We start from the raw sequence: 16,825 nt of genomic DNA on the forward strand, positions 1-16,825 counted from the left end.
GCTCAGAAAAACAAAGGTGAGTGTCTGCATATTGGCACACTGAGTGGGTAGCTCTCAAACACTCCCGTCACTCTTTCCTGAACAGTCAAGTCAGATAAAATTGCAGATCCTATCATTAGCAAAGGCATCCAGTCCATTCCTCTGCCACTGGCTCACTTCTGGCTGTATGTTTACTTCTGTTTCCTTGTGACCATCACCTAGACTTCAAATCTGCTCAGAATACTTTAATGGGATCTGGGCCCAAACTGATGTGAAGGATTTGTTACATAAACTAGAAAAGCACAGAAATAGACTGAGGGAGTGCACATGAACTCTGTTAATTCCACCTAAAAAAGGCAAACTAAAGTATACCTGAGCTGGAGTTGCTTTGTACTTGACAAAAGAGCCCTACTGTTTAAGCACACTCTTCACAACATGTCTTGTTACATCTCTTTTCATTCTTCTGGAACAGAAGGAAGAGGAGAACGATAACTCCTCTGTGTTATGGGTCCCCAGATATTGGAATCCTTTCCCTTCATATGTGAGTGTGACCCACACAATACTCTCTTCTTCCTAAGCAAAGCTGGAGGGAGGCAGAAAACCAGCCTTCCCGAGTGGAGAGGTCTGATGAGCTGTTCCATCCCAGTGTGCTGCTCCCAGCTTTGGGCTAGCAACCAACTCTGCTCTAAGAGTGCAATCTTTCCTTTCCCTATGCACAAATAGTGCTGATTCTGAACCAACAAAAAGTGACTGACCATCCTCTTAGGCAAGCAATATGACCATGACTACTCCTCCTCTGCTTGTAGATGGGATATCTGATCTTCCCCCCACTGGGTGGATGGAAACAAAAGCAGTGCAACTCACTACAAGCACAGGAGTAGGACAGGCACTCATCTTTCCTGACACTTCTTGGGAGGAAGACTAGCAGAGCTTTAACTCTGCTCCCTGCTTCTACAACAACACCACTTGGACAAGAAAAAGAATAGAAAATCAGCTCTATATTTCTTTAATTTTATTATAAAGAGCTTTACTCTTTTCTTTGCCATGTTCATATTGTCAGAATAATTTATTTTATTTTTAATTAGTTTAAACATAAATTCTTTTACTTTGAAGTTTTTGGTTTTTTTTGGTTTTTTTTTCATTTTGCATAATCTTATACCTCCAAAAGTCTGCTCCAAATCTGTTTCAGGAAGACTGCTGTGATGTGGGATGTTAGGCAACCCTGCTGCTTGATGGGTGAAGAGCCAGGTTCCGTGCTGGCAATGGGATTCTCATCAACTGCCGATTGAGATTTGTAAAATTACACACAGGCTGATAGCTGAGATCTGTAATTGTGCTATTAACTATGCCTGCCAAAGGAGGCAGTAGGAAGATTCCAGCCAGCAGGCCACCACTCCTGTTAGCATGATCATTAGCTCTGTCCTGCATCAGCCTTTAGGATGTGCTTTACCTGGGATTGGACTCCAAGGCCACCCACTGCCACCAGCAGCCCAGCTACCCATCTGTCGCTATGTATTCCTGCTGTGGGAAGCTTGGTGTTGGTGTAACACAGATTGCAGTGTCTGGCTAGCAGCTTCACCTCGTGCTAAAGGTTACTTAAATCTGGAGTGTGGCTATCCCCCTGCTCATCCTTTTACCCCAGCTCCAGCAGAAGCAGCCAGGGAGCTCTTCTCACCCTTTCTGTTGCATCCTCTGTGTTTCAGAACTGGAGGCTCTACCCCTGCACAGCCCCCAGCTCGCCCAGTTGGCTGGGCAGAACTCCAGTTTGGGATTCAGTTTGGGATTGCAGCCAGGCTTATCTTATCTGCAGAGGTTTTTGCCTGAAACCAGGCCTGAAGGGTTTTCAGTCCCCACAAGCGAGGGGGATTTTTTGTCTGACTTTCTACCAGAGGAGGCTGTACGGCTCTGGGTTTCATTCCTTTTAGATAAACAACTCTCTAGCCTGTGTAGATGTGCCTCCAGGCAGGTATAGATACATTTTCGGATCTGAATAAATACCTCAGCTACACATTTGATCTTGGCAAGCAGGGAGCTATTTCACCATGCAGGATGAAGATGGCCCTTGTAACATAGGTAGATAAGAGGTAACTTTCCAGAGATACACTTCTGTTCTAACTTATACATGGCACTGTTCCTTTCTGGGCTATCTGAAGCCTCTAAAGTGATTTTCTTCTATCCAATGTGCTTTAAATATTCATAGTTTTCACCCTTAAAAAACCCCCAAAATTTTCATGATGGGGCAGGGAAAGAATAAAATGCATGCCTAGTTTCTGAGCTGGGGGGAAGGGTGATAACCATGACAGTCAGAGAGAGCACATGATGATTCCAAGCACTAGGCATGGCTGGGTAGAGTTCCATTTATTCTGTTGCTCTTGGAAAATAAAAAGGGATCACCTTTCTTCCCCTGCCTAAGCAGGTGTTTCACAGAAACCGTCTGACTGGCTGAGGGGGCAGGCCACATTCATCCAAAACACAATTTTCCGAGAAGTTGGTATTGGAAAGAAGGAGTGCATCAATAAGAAAGCACTTTCTCCATCCTATGTTTTGTTTTTTTTTGTTTTTTTTTTTTTTAAGCTGAGAGGCGAGTCCTTCTCCCACAGTGTAAAAACCCTTGGTAAACTCCAGCTTGGGAGCCCAGCCACTCCTAACATTAGCTTGCACCATTATGCAAATGCAGCCCTGGTGTTCCCACAGTCTGGGGAGGGACCCAATCCCAGCTTCCCACAGCATCCAACAGCTGCCTACAGCCCGGGCTCTGCCACCATTGAAGACTGCAGCATTTGCCTACACTTCAGTTCTGACTTGGGTTTCGCCAGCTTCTGTCACTGGGTGTACTTGTTAAAGCTCTGTGCTTGAGAGTCTCCCTCTGCTTTAGTTTTCAAATGCAATAAAACATTAATTGCTGAGAATACACACCTTCAGCTGCTAACGTTTAGAAAGACAGTGAAAGCAAGATTTCAAGCATAATGCTTTATCTCAATGTCTACATGTAAACCTAATCCAGTAACTTTCTGTTTACCTTTTCTGGATAACTGTATAAACCTGCTCAGCAATTTCAAAAGACATTGGAAAACCACAAAACCCTCAGTTTTTTTTTATTTTTAAATTTAATCTCCCAAGAAGCCTGAGAAAACATTAGACCTCCTGACAAAAAAGTAAGCAGTCATTTCTCCACACTCAGGAGCTATTCTGGTAGTGCACTGAAACTCTTTTTCACTCAGGGCAAACAAACTACATTGACTCCATTTCTCCACTAAGATCCCAGTCTGGACACAATGGGCCTCTAATGTTATGGGGTTCCAAGCTGATAGCTGCAAGTGTTTGGCTCAATGGTTCTGGGACATGTTTTGGACCCTGGCTGAGATGGTAACATGCTGGTTATGCCCCTGTGGAGAACCAGGTCCAGAAGAGCTGAAATCTCTTTTCTTCCCACCTCTCTTCAAAAGGCCCCCTGACCTCCCTGGAGCGCAGAAGAGCAGTCAGTACCCCTCACTCTATCACTGATCCTCTTGCATCATGCAAGGCAACCTCAGTGAACAAATGTTTACAGCCCAGTCTATTCTCCCATTTAATTTTGCTCATCTATGATGGTGAGAATACTTAAATATCCAAACAGAGAATACTTATGGTTGCCTGCCTGTTAGCACAATTTTTTTTACGCCTGCCTCTAAAACTGTAAACATGGGAATCAAACATCTGTTGTGCTTTCAGCAGGAAAAGAAATTACAGTGAGGTACAACTACTAACACTATTTCTGGCTCAGATTTTTTTTTTTAATTGCTAAGAGTTTTAACACAATGCTTTTACACACAATATAAAAGAACTTACTAAACAGGCTTACAATTATTTTCACTACATCTTAATAATTTGAATGACACATGCCTTACTCTTTTATGAGTTGCCAGGGTAAAAAAAATCCTGTCTAGCGCAGCAAAATTTTCTCTGCATGGCTTCACAGCAGTGAACAGGAAAGGAACACTCCACAAATCTCCAGTCATCATCTAAAGTTGCCCCCTGACTTTCAGGTCTGGAAGTGGTCCTATTGTCAGGAGGTAAGACAGATATCTTCTGTGCTGCAAATGCTAGAAGAGTTCATACATCCAAACTTGTAAAGGAGTCAGAATCATGGCATTACTTTTGAAAGTAATCTGCATCCAGTCAACTGAGTTAAGGTGTGGCTGAAGGCACACCAAGTATTTTGGAGAAAATAACTATGGGGATTGTTGTTCAGATAAAAATGATGCTATGTAAATTTATTTGTTCATTTCAGGCAGAACTCTCTGTATCAGTCTTTTTTTTTTTTTTTTTTAGAATGACTTGATTTTTAGACAGATTTCTTCTGCACTGTAACTTGGATTACACTTAAGGGAAATAGAGCTAAACAAAGAAATAGTTGTTTCCATTTCTTCAGCAATGTGTTGTAATACTGCCAAAGTTATCAAACTTTCTTATGAAAATATAAAACCATTTCTTTATAATTAAATCATAGCATACATAAAAGAAAACTTATTATATTATTAATTTATACTTTTTTTAAACTTCTCTGGCTCAAGATGCAGTAGCCAGCACTGTGCTGTGTGTCATTATGCAGCCCTGTCTTCTAAGGGCTGCAGAAGCAGCCCTTCATGCTTGTATTTTAGAGGAAACATATCTTTCTGTATCACTGACTTTAGAAAGATGAGAAAAATAAATTTACTTCTCAGTATGTTTGGGATTCACTGTGCTTCCTCTTGATAAACTTGAAGGATACAAATTTCCTCCCACTCATATAAGGAGGATCTTTCTGATCTTTCTGCATACTCCAGCCAGTCTATATGACTTTACTTTTGTTATTGGGAAAGGGCTTCTGAAAACCTGACAGAAGTTTTTCCCAGTGATTCCAGCTGGGAAATGAGAATGCCTCAAGACAAAGATGATATGAAGCCCCTTTCCTACCCTTTGGCAGCATCACAACCCCTCCTGTGGTCTGTGTGTCTCTCTACTTTACGCTGCCATCATCCAACAGAGGATCCAGAGAGACTAAAAATACTGTTAAATAAAAACATGTTTATGTGACAAGAGAGAGAAAACAGACTCAGAAGAATGTTAGAGTGTTCTGATGCTGTCACTGCAAGATGGTACAGGACAGTGTGTGCACAGCACAGTGCCTGACAATAAAGGATGAAAATGCTGGGCAAGAAGGAGCCTCTGTTGACAGTACATGTACATTATTAACATTTGATGGAGAAAGGGAAGGAGAGGAGAATAGATTTCCTTCAGCTGGTGCTGTAGTTCTTATGAAATTAAAACCCCATAAACTCAGTAGGAAAGTAGCATGTCAGGAGATTTTAATGATCAAGTACATGTTAAGTCACAAAAATCTCTAAAAGATTTTCTCCTCTAGGTCATCTATTATGAAGAGACATTGCTTTCCAATCTCTTTTTTGCTGGGATAAATTTGCATTTGTGTCTGACAATCAATCTAGGAAGCTAAAGTTTATACACACACAAGGGAGGACTGTATGCTTCCCCCTAGTTATGCCATATAACAGAAATGAAAAGCCATGCTGTAGGGTGAGTGATTCAGTCCTCCTACAATTTTCCTCTTTTGAACACCAATGCAGCTTTACTAGTGCAGCAGATTCCTGTTCATTGGGAAGTTGACAGTGTTTCATTCTATACTCAGGTTATCATTCAGATATAGGTAACATTTTAATCAAGATATATTTCACATCCCAGAATGAGCTGTTTGCTGTTTAGGAAAATGCAGTTTCTAAAAAAAAGAATTACAAAACATTTCTACTTTATGAAGCAACTTTGTAGTATGTCAACAGTTTGGTTCCACATCCCTCAGCAAAACCTGTGCTACATAATACAAGATTAGAAATAAAAATTGAATTTTTAAAAAAATATTTTTGTTTAAACTATTGGCACTGATGGTTCAGTATTTCAGTTTGAATTTTTCCTTCCTGTTTTCTTGCTACTGGTAGGCACAGGACAAATAAACTGACTCAGGAGCCTTGTCAGTGGCTTCATCTTTTTTTGTTGCTTTTCCATTTTTGTTCCCTCAGAAATACTTACTTTTATTGACTCATCTCTTCATTTGTTGACTAGTTTGCCTCCAAAAAGCTCCCCCTCTTGAAGTACAGTTCCCTGGCTGCCTCCTGTCCCTCTCTCTTTCAAACCATTCAACAGGTGAAGAGCTCAAGTCTCCAGATAAGGAGGGGATCTTCCTTCTGCCACCAGCCTAACATCCAATGGATTGGAGTGCCCAGAGTATCTGACTTAAGCTTCTTTTAATTAACCAAATCTAATGTGATGCATGTTCATTACAACCCTCACCTTCGTTTTATTGCTCCGATTTTTAATATATATTGAAGGTTTCCAGCAGCTCTCATAAGTGGTTTGTTGCCCCATCAGACCTACACAAGGTATCATTCAGCACTGCAGCGTCAGTCAAAGGTATTTTTGTTGCAAATTTTAGACCTTATTAATTCATGCACAGCACAAGAAGCCATGGATATCTATTTTCAGTGGAGATATAATTAAAAGACGCATAATTATGGTTAGAAAATATTCCTAGAAAACTTTATTCTTTCAGCATGTGATGTTTCCTTATAGGTAACATTCTGAGCAGTCTTCTAGGCTCACCAAAGATTAATATCAAAACAGTTCACCACTGGAAAAATGCCTCAATTTTTCAGCTGAGCATCTGTTACCTTCGCAAATTTAACAAAGCATTTTAAATAAAAACTTTTTTTATTAATGCATCCAAATCTAATCATAATTTTGAATATAAATAATATCAATACTATTTATATGCACTGAAATCAGTACAAACCTGATAAAATTCTCACTAAAGGAAAGAACATATGATTAAGACATATCAAACCTGCTTATTAGATGGACGGGAGTCATTGCAAAGTGCTCACTCATCAAGAAATGTTTTCTTTTTGTAGATTTTCTAATGGAAAGGTTTTTGTTCTTCCATGTTTATGAACAAACCTCTCTGGATATGTACAAGAAAAGCTCTTTAAGTGGACACATTTATTCTTCAGTGAGCTACTATTTTATTTATTCTGACAAAAAACCCCAATTTTTCTTTCTGTATATATGGATTAACACGAACAGCAATAGCCACTAAAATTCATGCCTACTGAAGCACTGATATTCTAAATGGAGAAGTATTATTTTTTTTTTCTTAATGGACTACTTTTGAAACACTGTTCTACTACTTAGAGTAGAAAGTGATAAAGGAAAGTCCTGACTACCTAAGATCATGTGGTACCTTTTGCAGGAATTTATCCACCAGCTCCAGCATTGTGGCTCTATGATTTGCGTAACTTTCTGCCTATTCAAACACATATTTCCATCACAATTGCATGACAGAGATTCTTAGTATTTTTCTCTGCTGTTAAACAGCTGCTGCCTTTCAGTGTTGGTAAAATAGTTCTACACATCATTTCCCTTTTTTCAAATGAAAGTGCTTTGGGATCTCTCCAGCTGAAAGATGGACTAGAAATTCAAACTACCATAGCTACATAACTCAGAATTACCTTTGTATTTTATTCTAAATCTGTATCTGGATATATAAAAATCTTGAAAACCAGTGACATTAGACCTGCTCATATAACTGACATGTTTTTTGGTGAAATAAAACAGATAGAAGTGCCAGCTGCTGCAAGAACGTTGTAATGGAATGAGTGCTAATGCTGAAAAGTATCTCCTTTAATGAACTTTTTAATACAAAAATTAAATTTAATTTATGTGTTTAGAAAAAAAAAGCCCCAGAAAATTAACATCCAAAAGCTTTAGTGAATTTATGTTGTAACTACTCAAGTTTCTTTTTTCCCCCAGTTTTATTAACATAGACATTTGGGTTTGCACCAATACTCTTTGTTTATGTAAGTTTCCTCCAAGTAATGACTGTAACAAAACATACTCTGGCAGAACCTTGCAAAATATAAGCCTGTTTAAGTTACTTGGTAAAGATAACATTTCTTCAAAAATGCAGAAACTCTAGCTGCATGCAAATTAAATTTAGAACACTCCTTTGCATAGAGTGAAAGTCTGGCAGGCCAGGAAAAATCCACAAATGTGATTGCAGTGACAGAAGGTAAAACAAGAAAGAAGTCCTTGATGTCCAGGCAGCACATGCATGCCCTGTGCAGAAGTCTCTTCACAGAACTGTTGATGGCTTTGCTCCCCCATCCCCATGAGATGGTTGCCTCCCTTTCCAAGCTTTCCAAAAGCTTCCAAGCAAGACTTGAACAAAACCAAAACACTAAAGGAAAGAGCAAGAATAAAGCGCCCATCAAAATTTTATGCAGTTATTTAGCTACAAGCAGCAACAGGGGCTCCACTGGTTAGAGATTTCCCCATCTTGCTGCTACTCCACCAATGTGAGGAAACATTTTGGCAAATGCTCTCCCATTTACACACTGCTCAGCACCATGGCAAAGCCATAGGTAAGACTGGTCACTTGCAGGGATTGCTACCAGAATTTCGACATGGTTTGGAAAAGCGGTTTGCCGAGGTCACCACCTTTCCAGCAGCGGCAGAAATCCAATCATGGCTTCCAGCAGAGACTGGAGTACTCCATGGCAGGTTGATGTTGCAGTGGAAGGCTATTTTGATAAAGATTTAAAGGAAATGCCCTTAACTGCAGTACAGGTGAGGACCATGGCAGTTTTGGCTTGTGTTTCTCATTGGAAAGCAAGAAAGCAGCAGGCACTCTGAGGAAGGACTGCAGGACAGGTGCCAGCAAACCAAACCCCTTCAGGGCCTGTCCATCTGAAAATGGAGAGAGGATGCAGATGGATGAAACATACATGGACAAATCTGAATATAAATGCTAGCTAAATACTTCTCAAGGCATCCTCAGTAGCACTGCTGCTCAAGGGTTTTGTTTCACGGCTAAAGATAGCTCTGCTGGTAACGTGAGACAAAATAACGGTGGAATTGTTTTACTCCAAGAGAGGCTGGGTACTAAGGAACCAGCTTTATTTCCTCCCACCACCAGCCTCTTCTAAAAGATCCTTTACTGTGAGCATTACCTTGTATTTCTTAACATGAGCCTAATGTAAGTGCAGGACTGACTGCCTCTGGGGTAAGGCCATTGGCCTGTATCAGGTGTGCTGCTAATGTAAGTCAAGCAAGCCTACGTTTATGCATTTTAAAATACCAGACTTCTGTTTCCATGACAGAAGTTGAAAGAGACAAAGGCCTGAAATCTCACAACTTCAGAGTAAAAAAGATTTTTAGCATGGAAAAAGACTTGCTCGGTTTTCTGCCAGTCCAGTCCCAAGTGATGCAAGACCTCTCTTCCACCCCACTCTCCTTTGCACCAGAATTGCTGTAGCTCCCTCAAGAGATAAGAGTATTTCTGCTGAATTTCCAACTCTTCAGGTAATTTGTGCTGCTTGTGGCATGCAAACGAGCTTTATGGGACTGGGATATCATCACAGTGTTTAAAGCAGTGAAAGAACCCCAAGGTACACCGCACCATTCAGGATCTGAAAGAAAACTGAAATTCTGCTCCCAATTCAAGGAAAAAAAAATTGAAAAAAGACTCCATAATCTGTAATAAGTGTCTACTTTTGATCATGAACATTAGCAGGCAGAGATTAGCACCTTTCCACTCTGTTTCTATAAAAGCTTTTTTATGCAGCCATAAAGTGCAGAAGGGCTGCGGGTAGATCTCTGCCAAAGATCATGCAGTTTAGTGACGGTCTTGGCTGAGGAGACACTTCAAGACCTGATCCAGGGCATTGAAGGAACATGGGAAAGGATGCAGAAGCAGCAGGCAGTTACCTAATACTATCAAGTCTCAATAAAAAATGACAAGCTGAGACATCTTGGCAGGCTTTTTGAATACCAAATAGGACAATGCTTGTGCAAACGGGCCTGGAAGCGAGGTTAAGAAAAATAAATTCACAGCAGAAAAAAACCCCAAAGCCACACTTTAGAAGCAGCAAATTATTTCAGTTCAAAGCTCTTCAGATCACATCTGACCATAGGGCGACAGAATTAGCCTCACTAGTTGTTTTTGCAAGCCATGATTCACGTCCAGTATTTTATACCCAGTAATCGAGTAAAAACGCTCCCACCCGAGCCAGAACGCATAAATATTTTTAACTTGTCGGCAGAGCGACAGTGAGAGTACTTGTACCTATGGATTTGCTGTGACAGATAAACAAACCCCTACTCCCTCCTCACAGCTACAGAAGCGAAATGGAGCAAAACCCCGGGACGTCGGGAGGGTCTGGTTTTTCCACGGGGCCAAGTTCTCACAGCGATTTTCCTTAAACCCCAGACCGCGCCGATGGCCAAGGCAAACGCGGGGCATTCCCACGCACCGGGCAGACGGGTGTGTGCACAGGGACGGAGGCGGCGGGACAGGCGGCGCGGAGCCCTCCTCCTCCTCCTCCTCCTCCTCCTCCCGGCCGGATCCGCCGCTTCGGCCACCTCCAGCACGGCCGAGACCCGCCCTTCTATCTGCGCCCAGTTCTCCATCCTCCCCTTGTCTTTTTTTATTTCCAACTAACTTTACCCGTCCTCTCTCCCGCCCGTCCGAAGGGGCGGAAGCAGCAGACGGGCGCGGGGCGCGGAGAGCTCGGCGCGAAGCCGGGCCCGCCCGGGCAACGAGGCTCCTCTGCCCTCCCCGGCCCGGGGTCGGTGGCGAGCGGCTGCCGGGCAGTTTTTGGAGGCGAGGAGCAGCGCGGCCCGGCTCGGCTCTTCCCCAGGCGCGCCGCGGGGCGCTCGGCCCGGCCTCCCCCACAGGTGCCGGCCGCCCGCCTCAGCAGCTCCCCCTGCCCGCCGGTGCCGGCGGCGGGAGGGGCCGCGTCCCGCCCCGCCCCGCCCGCCGTGCCGCTGCCGCTGCCGCTGCCGGGCGGCGCTGCAGAGGGCGGAGCGGGCGGCGGGGCGGTGCGGCCGGCGCCCGGCGCGGGCTGGCTCCCGGCGGGCGGCGCTGCTGCGTTGCTCTGGGAGGCGCCGCGGGGCCGGGCGCGGAGCTGCGGGCTCGGGGGTGTGAGCGGCCGGGCAGGGCGCCCCCAGGATGCTGCGGTTCCTGCGCAGGACCTTTGGCCGGCGGTCGATGCAGCGCTACGGGCGAGGAGCCGGGCGCGGAGCCGGGCGCGGTGGGCTCGGCGGCGAGGGGGACGAGCGGGACGGGGGGCTGCGAGGAGCGGCCGCCGCCGCCGTCGGCTCGGGAGGCTTCCCCTCCTCGCCGCTCCCCGGAGGGGTCGTGCACAGCGCCGGAGCGCCCGTCCACATCCCGGCGGCCGGCGGCAGCAAGCCGGTGCTGCAGTGCCGCGTCCTTCTCCTGGACGGCACCGAAGTCAACGTGGAGCTGCCGGTGAGTAGCGTGCGCTTACCTCCGCCGCCTGCAAAACGGCGCCTGCAGCTACCCTCTCCCCTCCTCCGCATCGTCCCCCCCTCCCTGGCGACGGGCACCTGCGAGTGCCCCCCCCCGGCCGCACAACAGGCGCCGTTCGCCGGGGAAGCCTCGCTAGTTTCGTCCTTTCCTCCGCGGGCGCCCTCGCCGCCGTCCCCGCCTGCATGCACCTGCTGCCAGGTGCGCGGCGCGCCTCCCCGCCATGACCGCCGCCCGTCCCCGTCCTGCCTGCCGGAGCCGTCTGCGCCCTTCTTCCCTCTCCGCGGAGCCAGCGGGGAGGTGGGCACCGCTCTCCTCCTCCCCTGCGCCGCCGAAAACAGCCCCTCGCAGCGCTGCCTTCCGCGGCGCCTCTCCCGCCGGGAGGGGCCGTCCCCGCGGAGCGGGCGCTACCTGTGCCTTTCCCCTGCTGCGGGGGTCTGAGCCCGCCCGACGGCCCCGCGGCTGTGGGAGCATCCCGGTGTGCCAGGCGGGGGGAGCGGAGCCTGTGCGGGGCAGCGGTGCCTTTGCCTCGCTGTCCCGTGGCTGGCAGCCCCCGGCCCCGAGCACCTGTGGCGGCGTGGGGTCGCTCCGGAGGCTCCGGGGGTCGCCGCCTCCTGCTTCTCCTCTGTTGTGTTTCTTACCGCCCCCGCTGCCGGGGCCGGCTGAAGGGCCCTCCGGGGTGCCCGGGACGCTCTCCCCGTCCCGTGGCGCCCGGGTGCGGGGCCGGGACCGGGGGTGAGGCCGGGCAGCTCCGGGGGTGCAGCCCGAGCCGGGCCGCGGGTGCACGGACGGTGCCGGCGCTGAACTTTCTCCCCTCGGCCGCTGTGCAGGAGGAATGAGGAAGGGATGGTGCTGGCCTGCGGGGCTGTGCTGGGTTGTTTGTGCCTGCTCGCTGGGGTTGGGCCGCCTTTGAGGTGTTTCAGCATCCCCAAAGCCCGTTGTGTGTCCTTCTGTCCCTCTTAAAGGCAGCTGCACGGTGTGTGTTGGTGATTTGTAGTTTTGGTGTTTTCATTCCTCGCAGCTCCTAAATACCACTTATCCTCTTTTGCTGACCTTTTCTGTCCGTCTTGAAACCCAAGTTTCCCATGAACTAGTATGGAAGTTTATTGTGTTTGAAAAACATTTAATCTTCTTTCCATTTCAACCCAAATAGTCACCAGCCAAAAACAGGTGGGAGAACTTAGTAATAGTGAGTGTAACAACCTGAGAAATTGTGCACTGCTTTCATCTCCAGCAGTATAAAAGAGAAGATTTTGTCAGAGTAATTTTAGACTCTTGTTAGGTGCCTTTCATATTAGCTGTCATAGTATATATTGGCATTATTTCACTGAAACATGGAATTTGGCAACGCTATTGTTTTTGCTTAAAAGAAGCAGAAGAGATTGAGTAAGACTCTTACAAGTGAACACAGAAGTATGTGAACGGAGCCACCTAGAGATACTTGCTGCAGCATTATCAGGCCTCCCTTGCCTACGGACTGCATCGCACATTTCCAGATATTTGAAATGCTAATATATTTCCTCTCCTCACATCTCCTTCACAACTTGCTGCACTCCTCCTAGCATCTCAGCACAAATCTTTTATGAAGTAGACTTGATGATTGTTATCAGCGTGCTAAGGGTTTACTTATAGAGGTCTGTGTCAATAAGCTTGGTAAATATTTTGTTTAAGGTTATATTCTGATTTATCAAAGGTCAGACATTGCTGTAGAGCCCGTTTAAGATGGTCTGAGGATTTGTAGGATCAGAAGGTGAGGTAATGACACTCTTAGTCCTTGAGTGCTGAAAACATATGGATATATCTGCTTGCTCTGGTAAAGGAGCTGTGGACCACTCTTCTTGAACTGATCTCCAAATGAAGCTTAGACTTCCCAGTGCTCTCAGAATGTGAGCTGCACATGTTCTGGTTGTAGCTCAGCTGTCCAAAGACAGAGTAATAAGTTGGGTTTTTTTTTCCCACCCAAGTCCCTAGACTGATGGAAGACTTTGGAGCATATAATAGCTGTCAGTGTTTTGAGGATTAAAAACTGTTCTGTTGAATTACATATCTGTTCCTCATGTTTTTTTTCCTTTTTTTCACAGAAAGTAACACCCACACTGAGAGTTACAAAAACTGCAAGAGGCATTGCACCATTTATAGAAGTTGATCAGTAAAGTTTCTCTGAGCTTTGCAGGTCTAGATTTCATGGGAATAGGGCGTGAAACAGAAAGTGCTTTAATACTCAGGAGATGAGGTATGGGACTGGTTAAGCTGAATGAATTGAGTAGCATCTTTTAAAAAAAGTGTAAGGTGCTTTCTTTCATTTCAGCTCAAATTTTATCAAAAGGAGGGAGTGTGGGCTTCATCACCAATCAGCAGCTTACTCATGAAGTCAAGTACAGAGATGATTGCAGAGGATTTCACTGTGGTGCTGATTGTGTTTGCAGACACTTACTTCAGGAGATACTGATATCTATAAAATGTGCTATTCATGCTGGCATTGCACCCCTCTTGCCTTTCTAGTTGAAAAAGGAACTTATATTAGAACACAATGCTCTTGCAAGTACAACTTTTTAGGCTATCTCTAAGACTTTGTTTAGAAGTAATTGAAAGGTTTATTAGATTTCAAAGACTACAGGGTTTATTTACTTGTGTGGAGGAATGACAGAAAAGACATGACTGGAGGAGTCACTAGCTATTACACAGAAAAAAGGTTCAGCATTGCTGCTAGCTATTACACAAAAAAAAAAGGTTCAGGTTTGGTTTTTTTCAGTTGTTTCATTTTATTAAAAATTCCAATAAAACTGAAATTTTTGTCCAAGTTAAATGTATCATGTTCTTCCGCAGTGTTTTCTTATGGGTGAGGACTGTTAGAAAAATAAATCCTGCATCAGTAAGTTGATAACTGTCTTTGTGGTTAATGTTATAATTTGTGTGATAGTGAAAGTATATGTCTTGTAAACCCTTGTCAGTTTATGTTGGTAACAGAAGCAGAGATCTACTCTGATCTCCAAGTTCTTCCTTAGCTTGTTCTTCTCTAGGCTGTATAGCAGTAGTGAACTTGAGTAATCTTTCTTCTTTATCTGTGCTTCCACACCCTCTTTCTACTGGAACATTTGCACTTTATTCTTTTTCCTGGATGTGCTCTGCCCTTGGACTACCCCTTCTGCTAGCCTGCCCTTCTATGTGCAGTGTATTCTTTCATTTGTAGGTGTTCTCTGGCTTTCACAAACTTGTTTCGTACCCAGCTGCCCCCACACAAATGTCAACATGAGATTATTCTAAGCACTGCAGATACCCCTGGATAATGGTTTCTATACTCAGCTTCTTGCATGAAATTTCAAGGATTGCTTAATGATGCTGGCTTTTTTCTTCACTCTTAAGGGAAGAATCATGTACTTTAAAAGTATTCTTTCTAAACAGAATAATGCACTGGATGGCTTTTTAAGCCCACAAGCTCCTCAGGGCCCTGTATTGAATGTGAGATGCTATTAAGGTTGGATCTGCTATACAGGAGTGAGTGGCAGTTGACTAGTTCTGTTGCTGTGGGATGATTTCCCATGGGAAGGGAAACATAAATCGTGTCATTACTTCTTCTTGACCTGACACCACGTGTCTGCACATCTGAAATCCAGTGATGAGAACTGATGCAAGAAGAAAAACACTTCCATTAGAAGCTATCTCCCCTTCTCACACATAGTCTGTGTTTTTCTTTTTACCATTGGGAACCTGTTCAGTGTTGCGCTTTCACTTACACTGGAGGCTATTAGCTGGTCAGAGTTTGCAACTTGGTTGTAGGTAGATGGAAGGCTCACTTGCTCATTGTTGCCAAAACAGTTCTGCCTCTGTTTTTCTGGAGGGCTCGTGACTTTAATGAAAGAAAAACTGGTTGTAGGTAATGCTGTGTTCTTACAGGAAGAATGCAAGGAGAGAGCATTGACATTTAGGTAGCAGTGATAGTGCCTGCTAGTTAATACATAGATGGCTCTCAGATAAAGTCAAAAAGCCAAATTTTTCTTAACTCTAAGGCATGATGGCTGACATTTCTAAAAACTGAGCCTTTGATTTTTAATTAGGTGCATCTTATGAAAGCTTAAAGGGCAGATATGAAAGATGGCTATTCAGTGGGACTGTCCAGAGTAGCAGGAATTAATATCACTTAATGGTGTTGACAACGGTATTTTCTGATAACTTGTGGGAGGGCAGGAGGAGAATGAACATGTGTGGATTGTTCTTGGCTTTCTGTAGTCTTAAGTGGGATAAAAGAAGCAGCAAATGGTAAGCTTCCTCCACTATGAAAATCCTCGTCCTGCAAAGCAGATCTAAGATACCTTACATTTTCTGTGATGTGAATCCACAGCAGTCAACATGTTGTCTGTTATAAATACTTCATTCTAAAAATCTTCTTGCTCTGATAAATTCCTCTGCTGCTGTGAGCACCATTACAAAGACTTGTGTGATGTATTAGAAAGTATGTAATGTTTAAGGATTAGATTAATCAACAACTCAAGATAAATGGCTTTCATATTATGTCTTTGTCTTCCTTTTGGTGTATCTGTTTTAATAATTGTTTTGGCTGCTATGGAAACACTTCAGGATAGGAATAGTAAATGTTCTTCAATACTGTTTTTAATCTCTGATCTGCTACATGTTGTATTCTTATTGGGGCAACATGAACATAGCAAAAATTGTTGTCTAGCCTCTATGCTTACATCAAATATAAATGTTAATTTAACTCTTGAGCAGTCATCTCAGTTTTATTGATTAGTGTGTTTGCCTTGATAAAATTGTAAATATCAAAAGAGAAGTGCAACTCATTTTTTCTTTCTTTCGTGACTTTCAAAGAATGTTTCATGAATATTAACTCTAGAGAAATGCAGTAATATCCATGTAGACAGTTGGATTCAGGTCACGCTCTGGAGTTAGGAATAACTAAGCAGTTATACATGTACATACACTCCCCTCCAACAGATATATTACATCACATGGATGATGGGATTTTTAATAAATTCTTTAAAGCTTTTATCAGTTATAAAATTGGTAATATGCCTTCTTTATGCAGAAGTTTCCTTTCGACAACATAAAATTAGAGTACTTGTTGGAAAATGTTAAAAGCATATTTGCAACACCGGAAAGGCCTCTCACATTCATGAGCTCCTGTGAGCACCAGCACCAGTAATTTCCTTCATAAACTGATCAGGCTCTGTTGGTAGAAGAGATTGGATATTTTTGCTTCTTCAGTTCACGTTGAAATGCCTTTTGAGTACCTTACAGCTCTGATTAAGCAGCTGTAGCTAGAACTCAATGTGTTGTCTGCTGGTAATAACCTTTAATTATGTTATCCCTGTTCCATATGCCTTGATGCATTGCTGCAGCGTTTACTGAAGGTGTGGGAAAGGCATTCACAGTACAATCACATCCAGGATCAGGAACATACACAGCCCCAGAGAGAGAGAAATGAGATGGGGTGTGCACACATGACTGCAGCCATGCTTAAGAAATGCAGGATGTTAG

The 16,825-nt window shown here is 44.2% G+C and overlaps 1 protein-coding gene across 1 annotated transcript in view; it reads left to right on the forward strand.

Moving 5' to 3' along the window:
- The first annotated feature begins 10,950 nt into the window (after positions 1 to 10,950).
- Positions 10,951 to 16,825, forward strand: part of EPB41L4B (erythrocyte membrane protein band 4.1 like 4B) — an 80,928-nt gene continuing 75,053 nt past the window's right edge. The window contains exon 1 of the mRNA XM_056484595.1: positions 10,951 to 11,314. Coding sequence (XP_056340570.1) covers positions 11,015 to 11,314 — 300 coding nt within the window. The 5' untranslated portion in view covers positions 10,951 to 11,014. The remainder of the gene's footprint in view (positions 11,315 to 16,825) is intronic.

Source organism: Oenanthe melanoleuca, chromosome 2 (assembly GCF_029582105.1).
Source record: "Oenanthe melanoleuca isolate GR-GAL-2019-014 chromosome 2, OMel1.0, whole genome shotgun sequence".
NCBI lineage: Eukaryota > Metazoa > Chordata > Aves > Passeriformes > Muscicapidae > Oenanthe > Oenanthe melanoleuca.